At 37.4% G+C, this 21,417-nt stretch overlaps 1 protein-coding gene across 1 annotated transcript in view; it reads left to right on the top strand.

Moving 5' to 3' along the window:
* The window catches only part of Prtfdc1 (phosphoribosyl transferase domain containing 1), an 83,240-nt gene that overhangs the window by 11,007 nt on the left and 50,816 nt on the right, over window positions 1–21,417 (top strand). Inside the window, exon 3 of the mRNA XM_026401198.2 lies at window positions 2,170–2,353. Within this exon, the coding sequence (XP_026256983.2) occupies window positions 2,170–2,353 (184 nt within the window). The remainder of the gene's footprint in view (window positions 1–2,169; window positions 2,354–21,417) is intronic.

The following is a 21,417-nucleotide window of genomic DNA, read 5'->3' as shown; positions in this document are numbered from 1 at the left end:
GCATTTTGGGAGGCCCCTAGTTTAAACAAATTCTTGCTTTTCTTACTTGAATTTTATGAATTTTGTTAATTGCATCCAGATCTAAAACATTATTTAATACAGGATAAAGTGACCCTGGGCCTTCTCCTTGTATAGAATTATTCAGTGAACATGTTTTTATGTCTAGAAACCCTGAATCAATAGTCTGGGTTGGGGACCAGGAATGTCCATTCTTAATTTTAAAATAAACATTAAGATAATATTTATATACTACAAAATTCAGGTTGATGAATGATTTGATGATTTTAGGAAACTTTATTTTGGAGAGGGGTGGGTACAGGGGCATTCGACCACTAAGCCACATCCCCAGCCCTATTTTGTATTTTATTTAGAGACAAGGTCTCACTGAGTTGCTTAGTGCCTCACTACATTGCTGAGGCTGGCTTTGAACTTGCGATCCTCCTGCCTCAGCCTCCTGAGCTGCTGGAATTACGGTGTCTGGCACTTGGTTTTATTTTTAAGGCCAGCTTACCAGGTTTACCCCTGTGTTTAAATAGTACAGTGTTCAGTCTGCAAGTGGTTAGAAGACTTAGAGACAGGAAGGCTCCTCTCTGTTGTTGGGTGTATCTGTGGCTGGCCAATATGTTCATGTTTCCAATCAACCCTTTTCAAGTCTTCCCTGGTTTTTACACCCGCCCTTCACGCCCACCCCTAGCTGTCTTCCATCTCCTCCTCACATACATGCAAGCCTCCATCATTCAAGGATATATATGTGCAGCCTCTGGTCAACTTGACATATATGAAGAAATAATTGTGTACCCCTTCCCTGTGACTCCAGTCATCAGATCCTAACTACTTGGCCAGTTTGTTACATAATTGTGACTGCAACTTCAGGGTAATGGAGCCACTTCTCTTGAAGTGGCCAAGTAAGCTTACAGGGTTCCCAGTCAGGTGAATTCCCTGTGGCAGAATCCTATGCTGGTTGAACAACATGGGTAAACAGCTGGGGTGGGAGTTGTGGCGTGATGGGCATCCCCAGGTAAGAATGCCACTGACTTCTCTCCAGAATTCAGTGTTTTCATGATTAAGTGTCTACTTTGTTATATGCCTTTGGTTGATTTCCAGAGTGCTAAAATGGCTGTTTTTGAATTTTGTACAGCTTTGTTTGTTTGTAGCCAAGATGTTGACCCTCTTATTCCACCATGCAGGAAAAAAAATGTCCCTTTATAAGGAGCATGTAAGATATTCTGATATGCATTCTTTGATGATCATATTTTGAGAAACATTGCCTGAAACTATGGTTACCATATTCTCTATATATGTACATACACACATACCATATAAAATAGATTATGATATATATATATATATATAAAGTGTATATTGAATACATGTAATATAATATTTTATATGTGTATATATATATATATATATATATATAATCTAGTTATCTATTTTAATCTAATTCTATTTGTTTGGAGTGCCAATGGGAATATTTTTAAAAGTATGTATCTTAGATCCTGTCTTCATTTAGATTTTGATGTTATATGCCCCATGGGAAATAGACTTATAGACAACTAGAAACAAATACAAGAACAGTTCCAACGAGCTCTAGGAGCAGACCAAAGCTGCGGCTATTGCACAACTCCAGGGGGCATCCTTAGCATTGTGCTCCCTGGAAACACTGCCTGTGGTGTTGCATTCTGGAGCACCTTTCACATAGGCCATGTGCTACCTCTGTTGAATTACGAGGCACTTTACAATGGGCTTGACTTTTCCTCCAGTCTCCTGTAATCTAAGGTGAGTGAGTCACTCTCTGTTTCCTTTTCCTCTGCTATAAAGTGAGCACGTCATCAGATACCATCATACATTGTTAACAACTAGGCACTGGAGTGATAAAATATTAGCATACATGTCCTTTGACATTGTACTTTACACCTTAATAATTTTTGTGACATGAGGAATCAAGAATGTGCCATTAATGATGCAGCTATCAGAAGTATGTTTCGAACACTCTGTGTCCATCTTTAACAAAGCCTTTCTGTCTGTAGGTTTGTATTCCCCCAATTTTTCTCCACAGTCCCCTGAATAACCTAATATAAATAATACATCATGCATTTTTATTAAAGGAACAAAAATACTCAGAAATGGTTGCACTTTAATATGTCTTTTATCCCTTACTGCTTTCAGAATTGAGCGGCTGGCCAAGGATATAATGAAAGACATTGGATACTGCGACATTATGGTCCTGTGTGTACTTAAAGGTGGTTACAAATTCTGTGCTGATCTTGTAGAACACCTTAAGAACATCAGCCGAAATTCAGATCGGTTTGTCTCTATGAAGGTTGATTTCATCAGACTAAAAAGTTACAAGGTAAGTTACTAGAGGTTCCATTTTTATCACATGATATTTAAAACTAATAATGTCAGCATAAAAGTACTAATAAAGTCATGAAAATGTGTACTTTTTAAAAAATTGAAGTGAAAATGAAGAGTGGATTTTTTTTTTTTAATTTGCAAGAGTACCACAATCTATTATGAGGATTCAAATTATATTATTTGGGGGAAGAAAAATAAAACTTCCTGTTTTCACATATGCAGATAGACTCTTGAGGAATGATTCATGCATTTTTTTATGGTGATGAAGCTCAAGTAGTTATTTCCTGGTGCCCGGCCTCAGAAATGTGTGTGGCTAGTGTTAAGAAAGTCCAGTGAATGCTGATGTCCTTCTACCCTGGATGTGCTCTTGGTCCTGGAGACCTATGGGAGGGTGTCCAGCCCAGAGAGAGACATAATACTTGAGTTTCTGCAGTCATCAAGTGGTGACCTTTATAGAAGGGAAGCCTGTAGGGACAGCACATTATCAAGTGTGAGACGACCCAGCCAAGGTACCTTGAGTGGAAGACTGCTCCACCGATTTATGATGGGCTTTCTGGTGCCACCACTAGACAGAACTTACATGAATTATTCTCCAAGACATGGTCTCCTTAGTCTTCTCTTTACGATGTTAACTTTTGTGATGCTTTTTGATTCAATGCATAGTAAATCATTCAAACTAACTTACTACTGATTGAAGGTCTCTTGGGGTCAAAATCATGAAAATATTCTCATTGACTAACAACATTTTAATTTATTAATGACTTTCTGAGTTGGCTTTCTATTTATATAACAAAATCACCATGAACTTAACCCACACAAGTTTATTGTCTTGCAGTTTCTCTGGGTCAGAGGTCTGGGTTCTCTGCCCAGTCTTACTGGGTGGGAGTCAGAGTGTTAGCTCAGGTTTTGATCATCTGAGGGTTGTGGTCATTTTTCCAAGATCACTGTTGTTAGAATTTAGTGCCCATTTAGAATTTAGCACCTCTCAGTGCTTCTAGAAGCTGCCATCAGGTCTTTGCTTCATGGATTTCTCCAAAGGCAGTTCACAACACAGTTAAGGTAACTTTTGCTTCTTCAAGCTGGATGGGGAAAATCTCCATTCAGGAAGGGCCCAGCCTTTTTTTTTTAAAGCTTGCCCGATTAGGTCATGTTCACCTAGCATAATCCAAATTTTCTTTAACATTTTTTTATAACTTTATCTTATTTATTTATTTTTATGTGGTGCTGAGGATCTAACCCAGTGCCTCACCCATACTAGGCACGCGTTCTACCAATGATCTACAGCCCCAACCCCATAATCTACTTTCTGAGAAATTCAAAGTTAATTGACTAGTCATCTAATCTTGGGAGTGATTTCCTGCCATATTTATAAGTTTGACTTACACTTAGGTAGCAAGGATTATTCAGAATATGCACACCTAGGCTCAGCAGTGCTAAAGACCATCTTTAGCTTACCTCACTCTTCTTATGACTCAGTTGCCTCAGGTCTAAAACAGCTGCAAATTCTCCTCATTTTTCAGGATATACACTCTACTTCCTGATGACCTCTCAGGCCAGGGTGAAGCTCATTTGTTGCAAATATTGGTTCCATCCTGCCTTGAAAAGTTTTTCTCTCTTTAGTTTCCCTACATCTTGGATTAAGTAGGTGTGCTCCCTTCTTATGAGATTTTTTTTTATCTCATTCATTTGCCTGATCCTCATTGCACATGTTCCTGATAAACAGCTCTTTTAAAATTTATTGATTTGTTTTACAGTAGAATGCATTTTGACATATTGTACACAAGTGGAGCACAACTTCTTATTCCTCTGGCTGTACATGGTGCAGAGTCACTCCTGTAGTATAACCACACATGTATACAGGGTAATAATATCTGTCTCTTTCTACTGTCCTTCTCACCCCACAGCCCCACTCCTTCCCTCACTCCCCTCTGTACAAACCAAAGTTCCTTCATTCTTCCCTCCCACTTCCCCACTATGGATCAGCATCTACTTATCAGAGAAAACATTGGCTTTTGTTTTTTTGGGATTGGCATATTTTATTTAGCATGATATTCTCTAGTTTCATCCATTTACTTGCAAATGCCATAATTTCATTCTTCTTTAAGGCTGGGTAATATTCCATTGTGTATATTACCACATTTTCTTTAACCATTCATCTGTTGAAGGGCATCTCAGTTGGTTCCAAAGTTTAGCTATTGTGAATTGAGCTACTATAAACATTGATGTGGCTGTGGCATTGTAGTATGTTGATTTTAAGTCCTATGGGTATAAACTGAGGAGTGGAATATCGAAGTCAAATGGTGGTTCCATCCTAAGTTTTCTGAGGAATCTCCATACTGCTTTCCAGAGTGGTTGCACCAATTTGCGGTTCCACAGGCAATGTATGTGTATACCTTTTTCCCCACATTCCGCCAACATTTATTGTTGCCTGTTTTCTTGATGATTGCCATTCTGACAGGAGTAAGATGAAATCTTAGAGTAGTTTTGGCTTGCATTTCTCTAATTGCTATAGATAATCATTTTTTCATATGTTTGTTGATCTATTGTATTTCTTTTCTGTGAAGTGTCTGATCAGTTCCTTAGCCTATTTACTGAGTGGGTTATTTATTTTTTTGGTGTTAAGTTTTTTGAGTTCTTTATATATCCTGGAGATTAGTGCTGATAAACAGCTCTTTAAAAACCCGGTAAAATATTTTTTAAATGAAAAATCAAGTTTATTGAGGTGTGATTTACATATAGTGACATTCATACCTTTTAGTTTACAGTTCTGTGAGTTTCAAGAAAATGCAGTCATGTTAATCTTGATAACCAAGGTGTGGGACTGTTCCTTACCACAAGAAATGCCCTGGCCTTTGTAGCCAGCCTCTCCCATAACTCCCAGACCCTGGCAACCACTGAAGTGTTTTCTGTCCTAGAGTTTTCTTTCTATAATGTCATGTGCATCATACCTTGTAGTCTTAGTAATTCTGTTAATCTTAATATAATGCTTTTGAGATTCATCCCACATTGCGTGTATCAGCAGTTCATTTGTTTTTATTGTTAAGTAAGTTTCCATTGCCTGGATATAGTGGGGTTTTTTTAATCCATTCATTTACCAGAAGGATACATGGGGTGATTATGAACAAGCCTTTGTAAGTGTTCACTTGAAGGTTTTTTTGTGTACACTTATGTCTTCTTTTTCCTTGAATAAATATTAAGTGGCAAAACAAGTAAGTCATATGAAATTTCCAAACATTTTTCCAAAGTGAGTGAATACTTTTGCATTCCCTCCAGCAACATGTAAGTTCCAATTGCTCCACATTATGACAGCATTTAGTATTATTACTTTTTCTTTATTTTCTTTTATTTTACCTATTTGAATAGGTGCTAGCATCTCATATGGTTTTAATTTACATTAAAATGAATAATGATGAATGAATAATGATGAATATATTTTCATGAGATTATTTTCTATTCATATAGCTTTTTATGAAATGTTTGTCCAAATATCTTGTCCATTTTAAAAAATGAGTTGTTTTTCATTATCAAGGTTTGAAAGTTCTTTATGTACTTTGTGAATCCTGTATTAGATATATGTTTTGAATATATTTTCCACTCAGTGAGATTTTTTTTTTGTACCAATAAAACCATTTGATGTGGAGTTTTCTTTGTCAGATGTTTTTTAAACTAGGAATTCAATTTTTTAAAATTGATATAGGAGTATTCAATTTATTTTTCTTCTCCAGTGAACTTTAATAGTTTGTTTCTTCCAAGGTATTTGTCCATTTTACCTAAGTTTTTGCATTTAAGGGCATGGAGTTGCTTATAATATTTCTATATTACCTTTTGATGTCTTTAGGGTCTGTAGTGATATCTTTCATTCCTGATATTATTAAATCATACCTTCTGTCTTTTGCTTTTTCTTCACTAATATGCCTAGAGGTTTGACAGTTTTTATCAACTTATGGCTTTTACCTTACTTTTTTTTTTCCAGTTCATTCAATTTATGTTTTTTTTAACCACTTTAGCTTTTATCCTATTATTTCCCTCCTTCTGTTTGCTTTGGGATTAATTTGCCTTTATGCTCCTAGTTGTTAGCTTAGTTCAGAGATTTGAGACCTTTCTTCTTTTCTAACATAAATATGTAATGCTGTAGATTTTCCTGAAGTCCATTTTATCTACCTCCCGCTTATTTTGACATATTATTTTTTTCATTCCACTCAAATATTTTCTATTTCCTTTTGTGATTTTCTCTTTCACTCATTGGTTATTTCATGTTGTTTAATTTTCAAACATGATTTTCCAGAATCTCTCTATTTTTCTAGCTTAATTCTGTCACATAAATTTGTACTCTATTAGATTTCAATCCTTTTGAATTTGTTAAGGCTTATTCTATGGCCTTGAATATAGTCGATCTTGCTGAAACTAGTAGCACCCTACTCCATATCAAATTAAACTATACTACTTTTTCTAATTTTTTCATGCCTTTTCATTGCCTGCTTCTTTAAACAACCTCTCTTTATTTTACCTTCACCTACAGGTACACATTCTAATGCTTATGTACCCTGTTAACTCAGGTGTATGTGATACTAGTTCAGAACAAACTTTTGTATTTCTAAAACTCCAGGGATATTGTGATCAATCATTGCTATGTCTAGACAGATATTTTCAAATCACCATTTTTTTCCTGGGGCTAGGGATGTCGGGGTTCCTACTCAGGGTTCTGGGGGGAAGAGGATGGCAATAGTTGTCATCAAATCTTTGCTGCCTTCATCCAATCTGACTCACTGTAGACCTTAGCCTTTGTCCCACACCTTTAGTCTTTTAGGACCCAAGGATGATTGTGACATCTCTTCCTTTCTTATCAAATATTTCTCCTCTTGTGTGTCACCAGAGTGACTCAGATCATATTCTGAATGATTATCTTATGTAAAACACTGCCTGGCTGCTCACTCAGATGAGCCTGCCCCCTAATTAAATATCTTCAGAAATGAATGGGAAGCTCATATTCATCGTCTGAACTATGACATGAACAGCTCTCCACCCATGACGTGTAAGCTGTCCCCATCCAGAGATGAATCAGCTGTTGTGTCAGGTTAGGCTTGAGCTGACCATGCCTGGAGCGCTTTTAACATACCCAAGGGCAGAGACCAATAAAAAACACTAAACTAATATGTACTATCAAGTAAGGTATCAGGACTAGATCACTTTCCTCTGAGGGCATTGAGTGCATCTGCATACCTCCAAGCCTATTCATAGGCAGAGACATCTCAAAAACATCTGGGAAGGTACAGTGCTCACTCAAGTATCTTGCTGATTACTTTAGAAGTTCTGGGAAGGGTCAGGACTCTATGCACTCTTTTAAGTACTGGTCAAATCATGGTGTAGTTTGGTTCCTTCTTACTCTGTTGCTTGATGATTCTATTTATTTATTTTTTTAAAAAATAATGTTGATTGTTTTATCTGTATATGTACTTTTTTTTTTTTTTAATTCATTGTGGTGCTGGGGATTGAACCCAGGTCCTCACACATGCCAGGAAAACACTCTACCACAGAGCCACATCTCCAGCCCTCATTTTTTTAAATAAGGATAGAAAGATGAAAGTTTATTTTACTCAAATATGCTTCTCCTCATCCCTGCCACCAGCATGTATAAGTCACTTTGGAAGTCCTTTTCCCAGAGCGGTCTCAGTTGCCTAATGCCCTCCACAGTTTACTAAGGAACTATCCTGAGAGACAGCTGCCTGCATACATCTGAGGGCTCTGGGTTATTTGATTTGTCTTTGTTGTTATATTAAACTTTCCATGACACATGAAATGAATTTGAATGAATGGTACCAATCTAGAAAGGATTACTTAGAAACTGGCTTGCTGATAATTTATTAAAGGCAAATGTGATTGAATAACTGTCTAAAAACGTGGTCTTTCTGTTACATACGTGGCACAGACAACTCAGGAGCTTAGGACACTTACGGTCTTGTGTCCTACGTTTCATGTCTGATGCCACCAGAAATGTGTTATGAATTCTGTATTTAACATACTTCAAATGGTATGAGCCCTCGGGACTGTACCAAAGAGCAAACACAGCCTTTGTATGATGGCAGGTTTTGTCTTGTTCATCGGTAGTTGCAAATGAAGTTGATGTTTTTATCTAAATCATAAAAACCATCTTATTGTTGATTATATAATCACCTGCTATATATTGTGACCTGTGCAGTAAAACAGAATTGTGCAAATATACTTACCTCTGGATACCTGGAATTCCCAAGCTCAATTATACAAATAACACCAAGTATAAGGCTGTGCTAACCTTTAAGGGAATAATGACCCACAGACAGGATATGTGAGTGAGAGCTGGAGGCTTGCTTGGGGTAAGCCAATCATATTGAACTAACACCAGCAAAGTACGGGTGGTACTGTGGTGGGAGAGGTATGTGGCCAAAAATGAAGGCAAGGCAGGAGATTGTGCTAGAACAAAGGGTAAGCACCCAGACTTGATTTCCTTTATATTAAAATCTTTATTTTTTTATGTATAAATAAATGTGCATCAAAGACTTCAATAGACATCTCTCTAAATTTGAGGATTTGTGTTTTTTTATTTAAAAAAACATTTTTTGTCTTTTTGTTGTTGTTTTTAGATATACATGACAGTAGCGTGTATTTTGAAATATTATATATACATGGAGTGTAACTTATTCTAATTAGGATCCCATTCTTGTGGTTGTACATGATGTGAAGTTTCACTGGTTGTATTCATATATGAACATAGGAAAGTTATGTCCTGTTCATTCTGTCTTTCCAATTCCCTCCCCTCTCCCTTCCCTTCAAGGATTTTTAGTTTTTAATGCTGTCTTTTTGCTTAATGAATATTTGCTTGCCTAAATATCTCCCAAACTGTGTGGGGGATCTGTTTCCTCTTTTAAAGTTTCATTATTAAAAATGGTTAAGCACGCAAAACTTTTTGCTTTCTGTTTTGAGTTATGTGACTAGATGAGTTAAATTGAAATCTGTTAAATGTTTCAAAGTTAACATATTTGTTTTGGTAATTGCAATAAAGTTTGTTCTTTAAGCCCATCCTAAAAAAAGAAAGGAAGGAAGGAAGGAAAAGAGAAATTAGCATTAGATTAATTTATGGGAGGGTGTGACTGACATATTCCTGTTCTTCAGTGAAATGAGGGGCATTGGCAACCTAAATTCTTTAACATTTCAAGTTCACCTTCCTCCTTCCCTCCCTTTTCTTTTTCTTTCTATCCTTCCTTCTCTCTCTCTCTCTGTGAAATGTTCTATCAGCACTTGCTAGAAGAATTCATTATCTCATTTAATCCTGACTGAAATCCTGCAAGGTGTCATTTTTTTCTTTTACCCACAGGCAAACAGAAGCTCAGAGAGGTTAACCTCATGACATACAGCCAATGAATGTTAGAAACTGTGTCAGAGCCCAGACCCATCACTCTCTCAAGCCTGTACCTTGGTAGCACATAAACATTTCTGACGTGAATTTTTTAGGGTTTTCCACAAAACTTTGCTGTTCCACGAGATACTAATATATGTGCTAACATTGATAAAGGAGTTGGTTATATTTTTCTCCTAAACTATATGTAGGAGAAATAGGAATTACATACATATAATTAATATTATCATTTTGTAATAATTTGCTTTTAAGAAATAGTAACCTTCCTTGAGAAAACCCAGAGGTTGCATGAGAGAATTGTTACATTATATGAATGACATCCCACATGCATGCAAGTGGCTATACTTAGTAGTTTGTCTTATCAACAACATGTGTAAAGGTATTCAGTGTTGAATTTTTAGAGTATCTATTATCTCTCGGAAGTGTTTACTCACCCATGAGACTTCATTTTTTCAGCTGTTCTAAAGGTACACTAGATCTCATGAGCACCTATTTATGTTCTACCACTGTACCACACATTTAAAAAACATTTTCTTTTTCTCAAACACATATGTGCACATGCCTTAGCAGAAACAGAGAGAATTTGGTTGGCGATTTTATGGAATGCTATGGATAACCTTAAAATCCACTACAAATACATAAAAATATTAGGCAAAATATAATTTGTAAAGCCTTTTAAATACCTACTCAAGCTCACCAGAAGAGAAGGGATATTCAAGGGGCAGAAAAGAAGAGCATGTGCATCAGAAGGTAGTGTGTACTCGCAGAAGCAGGAGCAGAGAGGAAGCATGTCAGTAACCTGGTTTAACACTCATGCAGAGACAGATGATAAATCTTTGGACTCGAGTAAAATTGGAAGCTGAAAGATACTCTCACACAAAGTCAATGTCCACAGTGACCACCCCCTTAGTGAAAAATCCACCCTTCCATAATGGGAGACCCTAAGAACCTAGCCTGACTATCTTTTTTTTAAATAATTTTTTTATTTGTAGTTAGATACAATACTTTTATTTTTATGTGGTGCTGAGGATAGAACCCAGCGCCTACACGTGTTGCTAGGCGAGCATTCTACTGCTGAGCCACAACCCCAGCCCAAGCTTGTCTATCTTGACCTGGGCTGGGGTGGGAAAGTAAAATATTTCCTGGGTAGTTTGGGGGTGGGGTGTGCCAGGGATTGAACCCAAGGGTGCTTAGCCCCTGAGCTGCATCCCCAGTCCTTTTTAGATTTTATTTTGAGACAGGGTCTTGTAAGTTGCTTAGGGCCTCACTAAATTGCTGAGGCTGGCTTTGAATTTACAATCCTCCTGCCTCAGCCTCCTGAGCTGCTGAGATTACAGGCATTTGCCACCATGCCCAGCTCCTGGGCAACTTTTAAACATAAGTCTGTACCACATGTGAGCTTGAAGTTTTTAAATTTACCCACTACCTGTATCATCTGAGATTCTGCAACTTTAATATTGAGACTTTAATATTGAAATAGGTGTTGGGCTTTGATGTACCCAGAGACCCTGGTAGAAGCAAGTCTAAAACCTCTCTGCAGACAACATCTCCATCTGGGCAGGATTCCTATAGATAACTCCTCACTTACCCTGAGTTTATAAACCAAAATTACAAGTGATGCTTAGAAACAATCCACCATAGGCAAAATCTCCTGGCAAAAAGAAATTGTAGAGATAGGTAAATAAATGATGTGAAAGAGAATAGAAAATAATAGTGCATATCATGACTAAATACTAAAGGAATATTAGATAAAAGATAATACAATATGAAAAAAAAATGAGAACTTTTAGAAATGAAATAATAGAATGTTCACCAGGGAAGAAAAGATAATAATTTAATGGATAAGATAGGATAAACAGTGGATTCAATGTTGTTGTAGGTATAAATTTTGAACTGGAACACAGATCTAGAAAAAAAAAAAAAAGAAGATCCTAAGCTAGCATAGAAAGAGACAAAATATAAGAAAGGGAAGATACATGAAAGATAGACTGGAAAAACCCAAAATCTGTCACTTAGGATTTCCATCAGGAAAGGCTACAGAGAATGGGGGGAAATAATTTTTAAAAAGATAAGGTCTAATCCTACCCTAGAGTCAATGAAAGACATGAATATTCAGTGTCAGGAGACACAGTGAGACCCTGCCTAGATGTGTCATAGTGAAACTGAAAATAACACCAGAGTCAAAAAGAAGATTGTACAGACACCTGGAGAGAAAAGAAACTCTCCTCTCAAGGAATTCCCACTATCCCCACAGATTTCTCAAAGACAACAATAGAAATCAGAAGACACGGAGCAGTATTGTCAACATCGCAAGAGAAAATGACTGTTCACCTAGATTTTTATTCTCAGCCTGATAAAAATAGTGATCATAGTCTAAAAAGAGTTCCTCCAAAACTTCAGTGGCTGAAAGCACTCTCCAAAGAATGTATTTTATTAAGAAGGAAATCAAATCCAAAAGAATGTGATAAGGAGATGGACAAGCATGTAGGTAAATCAAAAAAAGGTTTTGATTGGTTAAAGTAATAATGAAGTAACAATATTGATTATGACAAATTTTGGTGCTAAAGCACATAAGCTGGAATTATAATATCAGTTCTATACTCGGTTATAAATGGGACACAATGATCAGAGTAAAATCATCTCATATCCTCTCTATTATTTAAGTGAGCATAAAGATGGCGATGACTTATAAACTTCATTAAGTACGCCTATTAAAAATTCAAGGACAACATCTAAAAGAATAGGAATGCTATTTATGATTTCTAAGCCAGTAGAGAAGATGAAAAGGAATAGTTAAAAAAAAAGGAATAAAGAAAACTCAAAACTCGGTTGATTAATAGTAAACCCAAAATGAGAAGCAATTAGGTAACCTTATTACACTCATTTTTCAGATAAGGAAACTGATTCCTGATGTGTTAAATAACATGCACAAGGTCAGTTAGCCAGTGGTGGATCTAATAATCAAACCCAAGTTTGACTCCAGCACTCAAGATTGTGACCATGAAAACATACTGTCTCCTTGGAGATGGATTGAGATGAATTAGATGAAAAGGAGATGGGCTGGGGATGTGGCTCAAGTGGTAGTGCGCCTGCCTAGCATGTGTGAGGCACTGGGTTCGATTCTTAGCACCATGTACAAATAAAATAAAGATATTGTGTCCACCTAAAACTAAAAAATAAATATTAAAAAAAAAGAAAAGAAAAGGAGAGAAATTTCACCTGGTGAATCAGCGTCATGTTCTCCTGAGCTTTGTTTTGACATTTACCTAAAATTGCTAGAAGAATGGCAGTCTGTAAATAGATGATCAACTGCTTACTTTTTCCCCAAAATGTTGTACATTACATGTTAATAAGCTATGAAGAAGTCCCTTCTAAGAAAAGGAATAGTAAATATTGACCCAAGGCTTTCCTGCAGATCATAGGAAATCCGTGATTTTCTTTCCATCTTTTCCGCCCTGTGTCCTGAACATATTCACAACACCAGCTTGCTCTCTCTGGATTCACTTGAAGCTTGCTACACTTTGGAAAGCCACTTCCAGCAGGATTGCAAAGGAGCCTTAAGCTCCAAGCTCCCTACCAACTCGTGAGCATGTAGAGAATTGAATCAAAGAGAAACTGGCATAATTTAGCTGTCCCTTCAGCTCCCCGATTGAGTGTATTTTGAGAAAGCCCAAACAGGGTAGGGGTGGGAGGCCTTTTAAAAATATCTATTCTAAGGGATTTAGAGTGGAGAAACAGAATTTGAGAGACGCTGGACTATTGTTAGATGCCAGCAAGTGACTTTTCAGCCGGCTTTTTTTGTGTGTGGGTGTATTATTGGCAAAGCTTTTTTTCTGCTTTTTTTCCCCCTCTTAAATGTTGCCCTGATTTAAGGTTCATTAATTGATATACTACCCAATGTAAGGATAGTCAGGGTGCAACACTCTGATTTTTTTTGTTTTCCTCCAATTTGTCTAGCTAACTGGCAAGTAAAGTAAAATCTTCTTCAAACTTCAGGATTTTAAGAGGAGGAGGAATTCTATTTAAAGTAGGCTGGAGTTGCCCTAGATCCATCCCCTGGTTGTTTGAATGAGCACTGCTTTGTATGAATTAGTAATTCTGGTGTGGGGGCAACATCCAGAGAAAGTTTTTTTGAAGCTAAAATCCAACTCAAAGCACAACCACTGTAGGACTAGAGATTTGCCACACAGGGGCCTGAGCTCCTGGGGAAGCTGGCATCTGTATTAAACAGGCATATTAGAACTAAGGGTTGGCTATAAACCTACTCCCATCAGGGAAGAAAAATGTGAGAATTCATTTTTTCTCTCTCTCTCGTTCCCATAGTTAAAAACAAAGATTTAAGTCAGTCCTGACCATCCATGCTAATGAGGAATGGGAACAGGATCAATGAACCAAAGCCAGGGTATTTCATGTTAGTAATTCTCATTTCACTGTACACCAGGCCTTTCCATGTAGGAAGGGTGCCTTGAGTTGAAAAGATGCGTCCTTTTCTTTTGGGGACAGGCAATCTGTACTTAGCAGAGTCTCATCTTGGGCTCAGAATGAGAAAACAAGATTGTAATTCTCTTGAGATTCCACTTATCTAGAAAAGAGTTCCCCAGTTCTTCAGGGGTGCTGAATTGGTCCAAAGCAGTGTGTACACACGTGAGAAAAGAGCAAAAGTAAAGGAAGACTAGGAAAGTAGAAGATAAAAGAATAGAAAAGGGAAGAATGAAAGACAAAAGAAATTCCTAAAATTATCATATTTCATTGAATCTAAGACTGTAAAGTACACTGTTACGTTTTGTATCACTAAGAAAGAAAAGATGCTATCAAGTGAAGCCATAACATGACATGAATTGTTAAGATACATCCTGATTTTTGAGATATTAAAATGTGAAAAAGAATGTGCAACTTGGAATTAATAAAAATTAAGTCTCTTTTTTCTCAAAAAAAAAAAAATTAACAGTTTCTGCCCTACCCCCCACTTTTAAGCTATATCGTTGGCAAGTGTTTGAATAGCTGAACTATGACAGAAAATGCTCTTTGCTTTTTGGTCATTCTTCAGTCTTGGGTCCTATAACGTCACTCCAATGCTTGCTTGTGAATGGGAGTATTCCTTCAAGGCTACATATTTTTTCACCTTAGTATCTAAAATATTTTTACATCCTCAAAACCGTTTTGAAGTCGTCAGAGGAAGAGTTTTTTACTAAATAATAACTCAAGGATAGGTCTGAGTAATTTGAACACATCCACATTCAGCCTTAAAAAGTATAAAAACCAAAGTGTAGTTTCTGTGTCACGTCTAGACAGAGACTGAAACATCTGCCACATTCATGACATTACCTATTTCCTCTTTGACTTTTGGTTCTTGAGATATATTTACTACTGACTTTCTGCATGCAGGGATGAAGAAACTTGGCATGAAGTAAATATCTAGCGTGGATGACAGAAAGGTCATCTAGCATTGCTTTAGGCAAGTTTACATGAGATTTCCAATTCTATCAAGTAAAAGTTTTTATTGTTGTTGTTTATTTATTTATTTTGGTACTGGAGATTGAAGTTAGGGGTGCTTTATCACTCGAGCCACATCCCCAACCCTTTTTATTTATTTTTTATTTTATTTTATTTTATTTTATTTTATTTTGAGGCAGGGTCTTGCAGAGTTGCTTAGCTAAGGTCTCACTAAGTTGCCGAGACTGGCTTTGAACTTGAACTCTATTATTATTAATGACTTAGGTAATTCGAACACATAATAAAGTTCTTGGGATCCATGACATTCAAGGATAAGGATTATTTAATTTTCTCCTTGTTGATTTGATATTCATATAGAGGCTAGTTTTGAAACTATTTTTTTGTTGTTGTTGTTATTTTTCTGCCTAGTGTTTTTTTTTCCTTGACAACAGACGTGGAACTCAAACAGACACTGACAAATTAGAGACTAATGCCCTAAAAACAGGATGACTAGTCAATGAGGGAAAGGGACCAACAATAAGTCAAGGGCCCTGCAGCTCAGGCCACAGATAGCATTGACAGGCTGAGCTGCTTCAGGAAGAGTCTGGTAGACCTGCAGCTGTTGATGAGTCAGCGATGCTTTTGCTAAAAATGCTCATCTAACACAGTTGTGGGAAGTGTTGGTCGGCACATGACATACAGAAGCCCGGAATTACTCCTTCCTCTCTGCAGCTCTCCTGAGTCCTTGCTGAAGGACTGGAATGGGCTTTGGTGCCTTACAAAGCTGTGTATGGAGAGCCTCTTTTAATCAGGACAAGCAGCTGGAAGGCCGACTCTAAGCTGCACCAACCAGTAAGGACCTGGGTTTGATCCTAGCACTGTAACACACTTGCGCAGGCACACAAAGCTAAGGCCTGTAAAAAAAGAAAATGTGTAACGTTGTTCTTCCTCAAAGATAATTTCTTAGGGTGAAAATCGCTTCTTAACAATCACTTATTCCATCAATTTCAGAACCCATATCATACAGGGAAATCACTTGTAGTCTTTATTGCCTTTTTTTTTTTCTACATGCTTTTATTTATTTCTTTAAATCACTTATACCTGTTGTGTTGTAGGCAAGGCAAGACTTAACTGTGAAAGAAAAATATCCTAGTTTTATTCCTATATTTAAATAAAAACCTACTCACTTTTAGTGCAGATCAATTTGGACCTGCAAAACTATATTTAACATTTTAGATGCTTTTAGGTGGCACTCTTGAAGGTGTCCATAATTTTATAAGTTTAAAGAATCCGTGTATTGTGGAAACGATTATGTAACTCAATGTTTATTTCTTTTATTGAAAATATTTTAACATATATCAAATGAATGAATGAATATAGATTTTTTCCAAGGATAGTCATTTTTCTTTGCAAACCAACTGTATTGTTTGACTGTTCTACAAGCAGAACAAACCGACTAGAATAAATTATCTCCTATATGTCTTTTTTTTATAAACATTTATATTTTGGTTTTAGGTGGACACAATATCTTTATTTTACATTATGTGGTTCTGAGGATCTAGCCACTCTACCACTGAACCACAACCCCAGCTCCTCCTATATGTCTTAAATGAAGCTCTTTCTAGTACAATAGTACTATTTATAGGTTTGTTAAAGTTTAGTTACATATACAAACTAATAACAAGAATATGGGTTAACTCTATGAAAGTACTATTTTAAGTGTTTTATAAATATGAATTCATTAGTGCACACTGTAAATTAATGAGTTTGAAAGTTGTTATTATTCCTGTTTTACATGGGAGGAAAGCAAGTCACAGAAAGTTTAAGAAACCATCCCAAGATCACAGCATGCATTGAGAATGAGACTGACTTGCAAAATTGGGCAGCCTGGCTTGAGGATACAAAAATAGCAGCCTCTCCTGCCACCCAGAGAAAGACCCCATGACCATGGTTCACTGTGGCAAGGAACTCATTTTTCTGGGCTTTCCTTTCTTTTATAAAACGTTGAGGTTGACTTTCAAGATCTGTAGGTTCCCTGACAGATTTGAGTTTATGTCCTTTTTAAAGTCCTGGAATGTCTGAATAAAAATGACAGATTGCCCACATACATTTGATTTGCATTCTCACTTAAAATGACAGGAATATATATGTAACCTTAAATGATAAACTCAACAAGAGGGGAGACAACAGGGCCAGAAACAATAGGCCTAATGGCACAGACCCAGAGGCCTCCAGAGAATGACACCAAAGAAGAGCAAGGCAAGCAAGGCCTTGAGAGACTTAGCACCCTGCAGACTCAGGCACAGCAGAGAGTGAGCTGATGTCATGGTAGACTGTGTGGAGTCCCGGTCCCTAATCCCACTTCCATTGGTAACTGTTCTCTCCCATTCAACCTGTCCCCGACTGTTGCAGGAAGCTGAAGACTAATTTTTTAGAAAAAAAAATAAATCAAAAAATTTCCAAAAGTGTACACACCAAGTAAAGCAGAGGCCTGGGGAGATTCAGCTACAACCCCTTTATTAGCTTCTGGAACTATCAGCTCCCTTCCTTAGCAGCATGCATATCACAACCTCAGCCCCCATTGGGAGGCACTGAGGTTTGACAGTGAGTGTTCTTTGAAGAAACTAAACAAATCTAAAGGAAAAAAAACCTGCATATATTGCATTTGGGTAAATCCATTTGTCACCAATCTCTGCCCCTGGTAGACATATGAAATTTTCCAGGAGGTTGTTCTGGTGTTTCGTATTTAAATATGAAAAGACAAACAAGGAGAAGAGTCTCTAATATGAAAGAACAATCAAACAAAGCAAAATCAGGAAGAAAATGAGCTTGTGAAAGGAAGCCCAAGAAGTTAGAGATAAATCAGGGAACAGAAGAAAACTTCCAAATATTATATTTAATATTCCCATGGAGACAGAATAAGATATTGGTATCCTTGAAGCAAGAATAGACTATAACAGAATAAGAAAAGATGAATAAAAGGATTAAAAAAAATTCTTGGAAGTCAAAAATGTATGCATTGTGGCTCTGTGCAGTGGCACATGCCTGTAATCCCAGCAGCTAGGGAGGCTGAGGCAGGAGGATTATGAGTTCAAAGCCAGCCTCAACAACTTAGCAAGGCCCTAAGCAACTCAGTGAGACTTTGTCTCTAAATAAAATATAAAAAAGGGTTGGATATGGCTCAGTGGTTAAACACCCCTACGTTCAATCCCCGGTGCCAAAAAATATATATACATGTATATACACACATAAACACACACACACACACACATTCTCTCTCTCTCTCTCTCTCTCTCTCTCTCTCTCTCTCTCTCTCACACACACACACACACACACACACACACAGCAACAGCAGCACAAATGCTCTTGCTTCCTATCCAGTAACCACTGCTACTCCCCACATTTCTCAGCCTCCACTGCAGAAGCTACTAATGCCATCACCTTGATTTCCTGAACAAATGAGCATTTGACATAGTAAAGGAAAACCTGGTGAGAATCTTCCCAGAAGGAATGAAAAATAAACGATGGGAGGAAATTTCTCTCTTTTTGTGTTTAAGTGACTCCTGGAATTGTAGCAATCTTTGTGGAACATTGAAAAGATGAGTATAAGGACTCAGCTAATTACTGAGATGGCAGAGAGAAAAGGAGGATAGAATCTGGGTCCGCAATGGCACCACAACCAAGGAACCATAGGGAATGGGAACACATAACTATATACTGTGGGGCATACGGCATGCCGGCTGCCAGGGAAGGTCTGAAGTTTAGTTAGAAGAGACAGCCTTGTCCGGAAAGAGGAGAGGATGCTATTGGAGGTTCTATTGAGTACAAATCTGCATAATCCATTCCCTTCACTGGTAGTTAATACTGGTCAGGCCCTGTTCTAGGTGCCAAGAATACAGGACTGAGCAAAGCAAATTCCTTGCCAATCTGGACCTTCTCTTCTAGATTAAGCAGACAGGAAATTGAAAATAAAACAGGAAAATATGAAAAATGCCAAATAGTAAAACAATAATAGGGAGAAAAATAAAGCTGGGTCAGAGAAATAGGGTGGGCTGGAAGGGGTCAGGGAAAGTAGTCTCTAATTATGGACCATTTGAAGAAGAGACTGGACGGAAATGAGGGAGTAAACCAAGTAGATAGGGAAAGTCAGTTACAGGAAGAGGAAATGACAAGTGAAATGGTCCTCAGGTAGGAATATGCTTGGCACCGTTGAAGAAAAGCAAAGGCAGCCCAAGAAGAATAAGTCAGAAATTAATCGATGATCCAGAGAAGTAATGGGGGCCTTTTGCTCTGAATAATTGGGAAGACTAGAGTTCTGAGCAGAATAGCATGATCTGCCTTGTGTTTTAAAGAATTAGTCTGTCCATTGTGTTGAGAATAGAGCAAAGCCAATGAAAGTAGAAGCAGGGAGACATTTGGAAGGTTAGTGCAACAATGATATAAGAGACAGTTTGAACCAGCATAGTTATAGAAGAACTGGTGAGAAATTCTGGCTTCTGTATCTGTCTTAGAGGTAAAGACAAGCCACTATCCAGATTTACTGATAAATTTGGACTGGTAGATATTAACATGACTCCAAGACTTTTGACCTGAGCAAGAGTATCAACTAAATTGTCATTAACTAAAATGGGGATGAGTATAGAAAGAGGAGAGTTGGAAGAGAAAACCAGGAGTTGGGTTTTAGACATCCAAGGTGAACGGGCAGCTGGATACACCAGTCTGGAGTTCAGGGAAGAGGTTGAAGGTGAAATTATTAGTTTAATAATGAGAAGTGTACAGAAGGGGTTTAAAGTCATGATAAAGAATGGTTCACCCCAAGTGTGAAGGTAGTTGAGTACTGAGGGAGGAGCAGCCAAAGATTTAGGAACTGAGAGGAAAGTAATGAAACCAAGTAAAGGACTCTGAGAAGGAAGTGGCCAAGGATTCATGTCTTGGAAGGCAAGTGGAGGAGAAGCCAGTCCCCCAACAGATGCAGTTGATAGATCTGACAAAAAGACTGAAAACAGACCACCATATTTAGCAAAGTGGAACTTGGTGACATTGGTAAGGGCTCAGTAAACCACGATGTGTTCTCAGTGCACCTAATCTAGACAACCGGTCATAGGAAGTGGAGTGAAACATTGAAAATAACCCCTTGCCTAGAAGCCACATGCAATTCTTTGTGTGAGTATTTGTGGTGTTGGGAATGGAACCCAGGGCCTTGTGCATGTGTGGCAAGCACTCTACCAATTGAGCTATGTTCCCAGCCCAGGCATATGTAATTCTAACCTTATTTTCAGGCTGATAGAAGCCCACTGTGGAAAGGGTTATTAAAAAGAAAATAAGAAGCTGTGTTCTTACTATTTACACTGAGCTGACATGCTCTTTGAATCTTTTATTTATTGAGAAGCATGGTAACAGAGCTAGATAAGCCATTTCCCTAATCAAATGTTGTCAGAAGTCTTGGAAAGGCAAGCATAATAAAAAAGCAACACAAAAGCCATAAGTACAGTCTTCATAATAAAGATGCATCTGGTACAAATTCCAGTATCATATAAATTTTGGATGCCAAGTTACTGAGCCTTTTTGAATTTAGTGTTCTTATCTGTGAAATAAGGCTAATCATGCGTTATCTCATGAAAAGGCTTCTTATTGAGCAATAAATTGGGTAGCATATAGGGAGCCTTAGTATTGTCTCTTCCAAACACGAGATCAATAAATAACAGCTATTTATCGTTGTTATTATTATTATATCTTATTTAGGCCTAAAGTAGAGGCTACTTGCTTTGATGCAGCCAAGAGGAAGCATCTGTTGACATGAACTCAATTGGAGAAGGGATTGCCTAGAGCTGCAGTTTTAATAGAATTCTTTGGAAGGCATTATTATGGCCTGGACCTTGTAAGAAGCAGAGCAGCTCTCAAGGTCATATTTTCTTGATATATTCCAAAATAAATTGCACTGACTTCTCTTAAACTTTGCTCTTTAATCCAGATTGAAGCATGTGTGAGGTTAAGATAATACTATACCCCTGGGATGTTGGGAGTGAACACCTTGCTACCTAAGAATGTTGGCAGGCCGAGAGGTATGTGTTTGTGAGGCACTGAAAGGCCATAAGCTCACCTTTGATCTATGTTCATATTCCTACTCTCATATACTCTCACTTTAGAGCCTGTGTCTACATGGGTGTTGGTTTTACTCTCAGTGATTCACAAAATAGAAATCAGATAGCAAATACCTAAGAAATGATTTGTTTTGA

This window comes from Urocitellus parryii, chromosome 9 (genome assembly GCF_045843805.1).
Source record: "Urocitellus parryii isolate mUroPar1 chromosome 9, mUroPar1.hap1, whole genome shotgun sequence".
In the NCBI taxonomy this organism is placed as follows: domain Eukaryota; kingdom Metazoa; phylum Chordata; class Mammalia; order Rodentia; family Sciuridae; genus Urocitellus; species Urocitellus parryii.
The sequence above is the reverse complement of the archived record's forward strand: the minus strand, read 5'-3'. Positions and strand labels throughout refer to the sequence as shown.